This window comes from Hyaena hyaena, unplaced genomic scaffold (assembly GCF_003009895.1).
Source record: "Hyaena hyaena isolate Hyena2069 unplaced genomic scaffold, ASM300989v1 scaffold_154, whole genome shotgun sequence".
NCBI classification, from domain to species: Eukaryota; Metazoa; Chordata; class Mammalia; order Carnivora; family Hyaenidae; genus Hyaena; species Hyaena hyaena.
In genome coordinates, this window is record NW_024080786.1 from 478,979 (window position 1) to 488,775 (window position 9,797).

Here is a 9,797-nt window from a genome sequence, read left to right on the forward strand (position 1 = left end):
TTTTTTTAATGTTTTATTTATTTCTAGGAGAGAGAGAGACAGCGTGAGCAGGGGAGGGTCAGAGAGAGAGGGAGTCACAGACTGAAACAGGCTCCAGGCTCTGAGCTGGCAGTCAGCACAGAGCCCGACGCGGGGCTCAAACCCACGAACCGCGAGATCATGACCTAAGCGAAAGTCGGACGCTTAACCGACTAAGCCACCCAGGCGCCCCGGTCATGATCTCAGTTCTGAATTTAAGCCCCACTCGAGTTCAAATCCTGTTTGGGATTCTCTCTCCACCTCCCTCTGTCCCATCCCTATGTACACACACTTTCTCTCTCCCCCTCCCAAAAATAAATAAACTTAAAAAGAAAAGATAGCCTTAATGCATATTCCAACAAAGTAGAAGGGTCTCCTGCTTAATTCCCTTCTGAGCCCCAGGTTATTTATTGCCAAAAATAAATACATATGTAATATGTAAACAAGTATGTATTGAGTAAAAGAATATTTCTTTCAGGGTGCCTGGGTGGCTCAGTTGGTTAAGCATCTGACTTTGACCCAGGTCATGATCTCATGGTTCTTGAGTTGGAGCCCCATGTCGGGCTCTGTGCTGACAGCTCAGAGCCTGGAACTTGCTTCAGATTCTGTGTCTCCCCCTCTCTTTCTGTCCCTCCCCTCTGCTTGTGCTCTGTCTGTCTGTCTCTCTCTCTCTCTTTCTCTCTCAAAAATAAACATTAAAAAATTTTTAATAAAAAGGATATTTCTTTCAGTTAAAAATGAATAAAAACCCTAAGGAAGAATCAATCACTCTTTGCTTTACATTAGCAGCATCTTCTTCCATTTATTCTCAAAATAAACAACACAGGGGTGCGTGGGTGGCTCAGTTGGTTAAGCATCCGACTTAGGCTCAGGTCATGATCTCATGATCCATGAGTTCAAGTCCCACATCTGCTGTTAGCACAGAACGGACTTCAGATCCTCTGTTCCCCTCCTCTCTGCCCTTCCTCCACTGGTTCATTCTCTCTCTCTCTCTCTCTCTCAAAATAAACAAATAAGCTTTAAAAAATAAAAAACAGCAGAAAATGCATTTTCACAATTTTTATATGGATATGATCATAATTGTTACATTGGTGATAATGACAAAAAAAAAAGAGGTTCAAAATAATATTTGAGTTCTACACTGCAGTATGTTTTTGGTCTAACATATATAATGATACAGTCTCAACATGTGTTGCTTTTACCATACAATACGTTGAAAAACAACAAAAAGTCTAGCAACTAAAAAAAAAAAAGAGAGAGAGAGATCTTGACAAATCATTCACTTAAAACCGCTTTTTGGTAAACCTGCTTTGCCACAAAGCATAGACCAGCTTCTCATTCTGAAGTTTGTCAGGTTTATAACAAACAGCCTGTGACATTCCTGTTATCCTCACCTTCCCTCCCTCGTCATTGCTTCTATTGTCTCCTTTTGCTACTATATACTTCTGATACAGCAAAATCGGGTCAATGATAGTGGGTGGATAAGAGGTAAAAGAAGAGATAAATCAAGAAATGACAGTTGTAAGGGTAGTAATAGTAAAATCTTAGCCTGACAACTGGTTGTCAGCATAGTCTAATACCTAAAAATTCATTTGTTGTGCTCCAATTTTATGAACTTGTAGGGAGCAGGAAAAAGCAGAATCCTAGTGAATACTATTGTTCTTTTTTTTTAACTAACAGAAAATATAGCTCATCAAAATTTAAGAAGCAATGAACACGGAAAAAATAAACCTATTTCCCTATACTCAAAATAAGAATGCTTTACTTTTATAAAGCCCTTTCACAAGCTTGAACACATCGTACCTTTGAACATAGATATATCAGCACTTTCAAAGAGGAATATTTTCCTGTTAACAAAGACAAATGAGTGTTTGTGACTTTAGACAGTTAATGCCAAAGATCTAAATTTATAAAAAGCAGCTTTCGGAGTGCCTGGGTGGCTTAGCCGGTTGAGCGTCCGACTTTCGCTTAGGTCATGATCTCGCGGTTCGTGGGTTCGAGTCCCGCGTCAGGCTCTGTGCTGACTGCCAGCTCGGAGCCTGGAGCCTGTTTCAGTCTGTGACTCCCTCTCTCTCTGACCCTCCCCTGCTCATGCTGTCTCTCTCTCTCTCCTAGAAATAAATAAAAAACATTTAAAAAAAAAAAGCAGCTTTCAATTGTATTCTGAAATTCAAAATTAAATCTTCTCTGCAGTCTTTCAATATCTCAATGATCCAGAAGTCAAGTGACTCCAAAATCCTACCAAAATCAAATTATAATAACAGAATAATTTATATCTTAATCTTTGACTATACCCTTTTTTTGAAACTACTTTAAACTCCCATGGGATGATTCTCCCTAGTTTTCTTCCTCCTCCTTCTCACTTCAATTATGGATATCACTTATAAATCAGTCCCTTATTCCTGGTCCTGTTTCTTTTAAATTTTTTTAATGTTTTATTTAGTTTTGAAGGAGAGACAGAGAGAGAGAGAGAGAGAGCGAGCGAGCATGAGTGGGCAAGGAGAAGGAGAGGGAGACACAGAATCTGAAGCAGGCTCTAGGCTCTGAGCTGTGAGCACAGAGCCCAACGCGAGGCTCGAACTCAGAGACAATGAGATCATGACCTGAGCCCAAGTCAGATGCTTAACAGACTGAGCCACCCAGGCACCCCTGGTCCTGTTCCTTTTATATTTAATTCCCTAACCACAAGGATTTATCTGCCACCTGTATGAATTTGTAACTCTCCAAACCTATCAGATTTAACATATTAGGACATACTTATTTAACAATGAAAACCAAAAATAACCAAAACTTCCCACCAGCTTCACTACTTCTTCCTTTATTTCTATATTTAATACCAAATTCAATAGATTCATCCCTTACAAAGTCCCTGGTACTGTCCTTCCCTTCCATTTCCCCAGCTATCAGACACTCCAGGTCATTATCTCCCACATGTATTATTTCAAAAGCCTCTTAGCTGATCTCCCTACCTACTTCCAGCCTCTCCACACTTTATCCAACATACACAAAGAGCTGTCAGAATTCACCACTTCAATTTGCCCACTCAGAAACCCATAGTGCATCCCTACTGTTTCAAATCCAAACTCATTGGCGAAATGTTCTACGTAGTTACAGGGTAAAGGCACTTTTTCATCACCTAAGTAACCAGATTTTTTTTTCCTTTAACTTAACAAACACAGCTGCCATTAGTGCCTCATGTACTTCTAGGTTTCAAAAAATTGCCCACCTCCCTTTGGAGACCCCTCCTCCCCAACAAGTGATTTAGTGTAAGGGTTAAGAGTACAGGTTCTGCAGTTTGACTGGAATCCAGCCTCCACCACTTAAGAACTAAATGACATTAACCAAGTCATTTAACTTCATCTATTTAACGGGGACTCTAACCCTACCTCCTAAGGTTGTTATGAAAGTTAATATAATACCGTAAAAGCACGAGGCCAATGCCCAGCACACTGCTGAATGATCCATAAATGTTGGCCACTGTCATTATTATTACAGCCACTTTGATCCAGCAACTCAATCTGATTGCTCTACCGGAGGCTATGTATTTGACTTCATTATTCTTGACTCCCTGGCCACAATCTGTTAGAGATGGAATGGGATGAGAAAGGAGTAAGTCACATGTCAATTACCATTCAAGTGTTGGCTCAGCCCTCTCCTTCCATTATTCAACTGGGTCCTACTCCTAAGTTAAATACAAAAGTACACACATGGCACACAGCAAATAATCCTTAGTAAATATTTCTTGGGCAAATATGTTAAATACTAAAGAAATAATGTGGTCAGTATATCTTTTTTGCCTATTTTCTCTAAAATATTAATAAACCATATGCTTGTAAAATAAAACAGTTCCTAAACAATGTCCTATAGCTTCAAGTAGCTACAGTTTGAAGTACTCAAAACAGGAATAAAAAAATCTAATATGTTACTTAGTAACTGTCCTCAAATAGATTCAACTAACTATATTCTATTTTTCTAGCTGGTGAAGGTAAGTATCTGTGATGTCTTATCTATCAATAACTCTTGAGTCAATGCTTTATAACTAGTACTAAGTGCACTGTTATGAATTCCACAATTTTTCAATATAAACATAAAATAAGGGCATCATCAAAAAGATAATGATAAGGGGGCATCTGGCTGGCCCAGTCAGTAGAGAAAAACTCTTGACATAGTTGAAGCCCTATGTCAAGTACAAAGATTACTTAAAAACAAAATTTTTAAAAAAAGATAAGATTTAAAAGTTGTCAAAAAGGGGCGCCTGGGTGGCTTAGTCGGTTAAGTGTCCGACTTTCGCTTAGGTCATGATCTCGCGGTTCGTGGGTTTGAGCCCCGCATAGGGCTCTGTGCTGACTGCCAGCTCAGAGCCTGGAGCCTATTTCAGAGTCTGTATCTCCCTCTCTCTCTGACCCTCCCCTGCTCACGCTGTCTCTCTCTCTCTCTCCTAGAAATAAATAAAACATTAAAAAAAAAAAGTTGTCAAAAAGCTAGGCATTGATAGTACCAGCTCTCTCCTTGTATTTCTATCCCCCCCTCCTCCAAAAACCAAACCCATACAGAATCACAGATTCCCCCCCCCCATAGGATTTTTAAAGCTGGAAGGACCTAATTCCCATTTCCTCACATCCCATTGAATTCCACATGAGAAGATAAAGCCCAGAAAGGCCAGACAGGTAGCTATAGATCCAACAATCAAAATGAGGCAGGAATGGGAACTGAACCCAGTGTTCCTGACACCTAGGTCAGTGCTCTTTGCACTGCATCATGAACCATTTCAACTGATTTTTTTCCAAGCCTGCTTAATATAGAAAATAAAATTAACTGGATCACATGAACATCTCACAAAACAACTAAGTATAATCATGGTGTGGTTAATACTGACATATTTTACACTATTTTTAAAGAACACTTGTGAGGAATAAAGGTTTCAAGCCAGAAATAGACTATTTCTGTTATAATTATTTATGTTCTGGAAATGATCCTTCCTTTATCAGATTTTATGAAATCTAAGATTCCAATTTTCACAATTGTTTTTCGTGAGTTACACATATGTATGGTCATCTATGCAGCCTCCTCCCCAACAATAGCTTAAGCAATCCATGTCTCAAATAAAAATGTCATCTATTCCAGGCTGATCAGCGAATGTTAGAATCTGTTCCTAATATAGAATCATAGACTTTTGGAGCTGGAAGGAACCTTGGAGATCACCTCTCATTTTACAGAGGAAACAAATACCAAGTAGGGACCTGCCCAAGGTCAAAGTTTCTATATAAGAACCCAGGTCCAGAATAAAAGTTTTCAAAAGACGATTTCACAGAAAAACATAATACTTAGTAAAACACCTTATCTTGTCCCCTTTTCATCTATTTCTTAAGTACAACTTCCTGCATGAGGAACTTCTGAAATTTAAGAAAGCAAAACAAAAAACTAAGCCAACTTGTTTTAAGTCTACAGCCAAGTCACTGATCTTAAAAAGTTAGAAGGTAGATCTTTGTAAGAACTGCAGACAGTAACATTTTGTAATAAAACCCCAAAAGCCTATGAATATAAATAAGCAGAGGGAGAAAAGATACAGACATTAATAATATTCTTATTTCTGTAACAAATTACATAAATGCTTACAAACAGGAAAACTATAAACATGCAACTTTCAAGAAAGAAAGAATACTAATCACCATACATAGTAATTACACAAGAGTGTCAATATATTTTGAAATTATATTTTGATCACAGCACTTAAGGGCAGCTGGAAATTCTTTTTAGGCTTCTCTCACATACTTTAAACCATGTTAAAAAAAACAAAATTTTGAGAAAAATATTTTATCAAACCTTAATAGAAAGGAAAATTTGTATTTGCACCTTAATAAAATAAGAGAATTATAAACTACGTTGTCTATCCATGTTTTTAAGAATGGGAAATAAAAGAGTAAATGAAAACAGAACATTCCTGAAAATTAAGGCCTGAGACGCATTAAATATACACTTTTTTTCCTCAATAAAAAAAGGTGCCATATAAGCCAGTTTACCTGGAGGAATATGTTTCTTAACTCATGAGGATCACCTCGCTTGGTTGTTTGCACCTGTAAGGAAAAAAAAAAAAAACAGTTAATACTTTACTAGAGACCACATAATCTCTTCAGATTAGAGTTCACAAATGCTAACAAATCAATGCTCTTATCTTTTATAGGGGCATTTAGTTTAAAACAAACCAAAAGTACGAATACTGATAACACCTGTCAAATTGGAGATCTATGACTACAGAGTGGAAGTACAGGTGTGAAGAGCTTAATATACAGCAAATCTACCAGATTTGCTCTGGACTAGAAAGTGAAGGCAGTGAGGATCAATCTCTAATTTTATTCCACATCCACTAGCAACACAATAGCAACCACCCACCTCCAAATCAAGAAGCTAGCAAGAACAGGGCAACAGGAAAGTTAAAACCCCCAAATTAATCGCCTGGCCTAGCAGCCTTTCTTCCCCATGGAAAGCAATCCAGAATATAATTATCTCCGCGCCCCTGTCTTCCTCCACCCAACCTAAAATATGAAAGCTGCTACAGTGTTTCCAAATACTTTCGACATCTCGCCACCTGCAGCACAAATGCCAACCACTGCCCCCTGCCCCACTGAAGCCCCAAATAACTGAATTATTCACCCCCTCCCCCACTGCAATACACAGATGCCTTAGGTTATCCCCGGGTTTTACATGCCACTTCCTCCCACTCCCTTTCTGATGCCCTCCAACTCCGGACTCACAATCTCATGCACCTAAGGGAGGACACTACTCTTCCTTTACCGATCTGGTCCTCACAAGCCCCTCCAACTCATAATCCCTCCTACTTCCCCTCCCCCAGCCGGGCATCCTCTCCCTCCGGTCCAAGCCCCACACAGCTCTCCCACCCACAAGCCGGAGCCCCAGGATACGCTATCTAAGAACCAGGCAACGAAGGAATTGGTAAGAGGTGAGGGGCTGGGGGCAAGGTCCCTGGAATGTCTCTTATGCAATAAAGGCAGCAGCAGAGAGTTGGGAGTCACCTTGACCGCCATGCTGTGCTCGGAAGCCGGGGACGAGCGAGTGAGCGAGCAGGGCCGAGCTGTCAGGGCGCGCGCGCGCGCCGCCTCCCCGGCCGCGCCCGCCCACCCGCTCGCCGGCGCCGCGCGCGTCCCTATGCAAATAAGACCGGGGCGGGGCTGGAATAGGGCCCCGAATCCCCGCCAGAAAGGGAGCTGGTCCGGGCAAGCGACCTGTCTCCCTGGGGAGGAGGATGATCCTCCCATAGGCTAGGCTGGAGTGCCAGCCCTGGGATTCCGACGCGCCGCGTGGTTGCCTACAGCTCAGTCGCCGCCTGGAAAGTCCCACGTTTCTTAAGGCCTCCTAATGGGTGTGGCTTTGGGCACAGACTTCAGCCAGAATCGTTTAATCCTGAGACTTAAAGGAATGCTTGGGGCCCAGATTGAGCAAGATTTCGATGGATCAGATGACATGTCCCATTAATGATAATAATAAATGAATTAATGACAACTAATGACAAATATTGACAATAAAAAAGATTCAGGACCAATGCACTCTGGGGAAAACCTAAGAAAATATAACTTGAGAAATATGCCCCTAAATTGGCATGGGACGAATATGCTTAATACATTTGTAATTCTTGTACATTATAAAGCTTTATTAGTAGACTCACCCAAATCCTTTGTGCAGTGATGTGGGGCACAAATGCATACAGGAAAAAATCCATTTGTCCTTGGACAAGACTGGTACTGAATTCTTGCCCAACTTGCCCCTACATAAAGATAGCCAGCCCTACATAAGTAGTAGCTATACCTTGAACCAAAATAATGTCTCTAAAACTGAGTTCTGCCATTATGACAATATTGAGCCACATAATCACAACATTTACTGGCCATCTATTATATGCCAGACATAATCCTTGTAAAAAATACAAATGCCTAGCATTTAGTCCCTAACTTAGGATCTTTCAAGATGGTTGATGCTTACCCAAACCCCGACCTTTAGTATATATTTTTTTTGTTTCTTTGTAACTACAAGCATACTTGCTGGGGGTTTTTTCCCCCAAGGGTAACGACAATAAGATTTGTTTTAATATCACTTAGCTCTATGATCCCTCTAACTCTCTTTCATATTTCCAATGTTTAATCTAACAGGAGGCCTCCCTTTTCTCCAGTCTCACTAATCATATTTGTGTTAAGTATCCAAGTTAATAGAGTGAGGAAAGAGGAGTGGCAAATGTAAACTGTTGATAAGGAATGCTACATTACTAGTACTCCTACAATGAGCTTTTCTGGTGCAGTTGATTTAACTATTTACCACCATTACATCTCTTTCTTCAACTTGTTCAAAGTTCTTTTAACAATGTGATTGGACATAAAGATTTACAAATTCATATTTTGTTCTTCTACACCCTTATGCCCCTGATACTTTGCTCTCTCTTATTTCACAAAGTTTCTCTAAGTAGAATTCTCCAGGGTTTGTTTGTTTGTTTTTTTACATTACTTTACAAGAGAAGAATGTTTAGCAGGCTAAAGTTCCTTAGTTCGAATAAAAGTACTTAAGGGAAAGGAAGACATTTATTTAAAATGAAAGTATTGGGGCACCTGGGTGGCTCAGTCGGCTAAGCAGCCAACTTGTGATTTTGGTTCAGGTCATGATCTTACAGCTTGTGAGTTCAAGACCCTCAGAGGGCTCTCTGCACTGACAGTGTGGAACCTGCTTGGGATTCTCTCTCTCCCTCTCTCTCTGCCCCTCCCCAGCTTGGCTCACATGTGCTCTCTCTCAAAATAAATAAATACACATTTTAAAAAATAAATAAGTGAAAGAATTATTTCCTATCAGAACACACTGTTGACCAAATGTATATTGTTGGAGTGAAAATATAAGGTCAGACTATAGAGGAAGACATCACATTTAATATTTATTTATATATTTATTTATGTATATAAAAATTATATATATATATATCAGGTGATATATGATATAATATATCGTATTATATATATATATATATCTTAAAATAGCTGATTTTTTAGTAAGTCCCAGAGCTTCACTGGTGCCAATCTAGTTGCAATGGAAATGGTGTAACAATTTAAAACTAAATAAGGGTGCTAAACAGAGAAAATAAAAAAGCTCAACTACCCTAAATAAAGATGGATTTTGCTAAATTTTTTATCCATCCATATAATAATAAAATGGACAAAGGTATTAAAATTATCTACTTTAAAGAATTAAGTATTGAAAGGGATACTAAAGCCCATAAGTTAGAGTTCTACGCTGAAAAACTTTGCAACCTATCATTCTGTTATAATGATTGACTAATAGTATTATTAAAAGTTAAAACAAATCAGGGCACCTGGGTGGCTCAGGCAGTTAAGCATCTGACTTCAGCTCAGGTCATGATCTCATGGTTTGTGAATTCAAGCTCCGTGTTGGGCTCTGTGCTGACAGCTCAGAGCCTGGAGCCTGCTTCAGATTCTGTGTCCCCCTCTCTCTCTGCCCCCCCCCCGTTCACACTCTGTCTCTCTCTGTCTCAAAAATAAATAAACACTAAAAAATTTTTTTAAATTAAAACTTGCTTTTGCTTCAATTGCAAATGATCAGGATTGAGAAAAAACTTAGTTAATGGGATATCAAAAGACAAAGCTGTCAAATAAGATTCACAATATATTTGGGAAATGTTAGTAGAAATAATTCAAAGCTTTTCACAGTTTTTTAAAATTACTTCCCAATAAAATACAAATCAAAACAACACTGAGATACCACCTCAC

General features: G+C 39.3%; 1 protein-coding gene across 1 annotated transcript in view; it reads right to left on the reverse strand.

Moving 5' to 3' along the window:
- SLC25A12 (solute carrier family 25 member 12) overlaps positions 1 to 7,121 on the reverse strand; it is a 108,453-nt gene extending 101,332 nt beyond the window's left edge. The window contains exons 1-2 of the mRNA XM_039239183.1: positions 7,050 to 7,121; positions 6,039 to 6,092 (exon numbers count right to left, since the gene is read on the reverse strand). Coding sequence (XP_039095114.1) covers positions 6,039 to 6,092; positions 7,050 to 7,061 — 66 coding nt within the window. The 5' untranslated portion in view covers positions 7,062 to 7,121. The remainder of the gene's footprint in view (positions 1 to 6,038; positions 6,093 to 7,049) is intronic.
- Between the last annotated feature and the right edge of the window lie 2,676 nt (positions 7,122 to 9,797).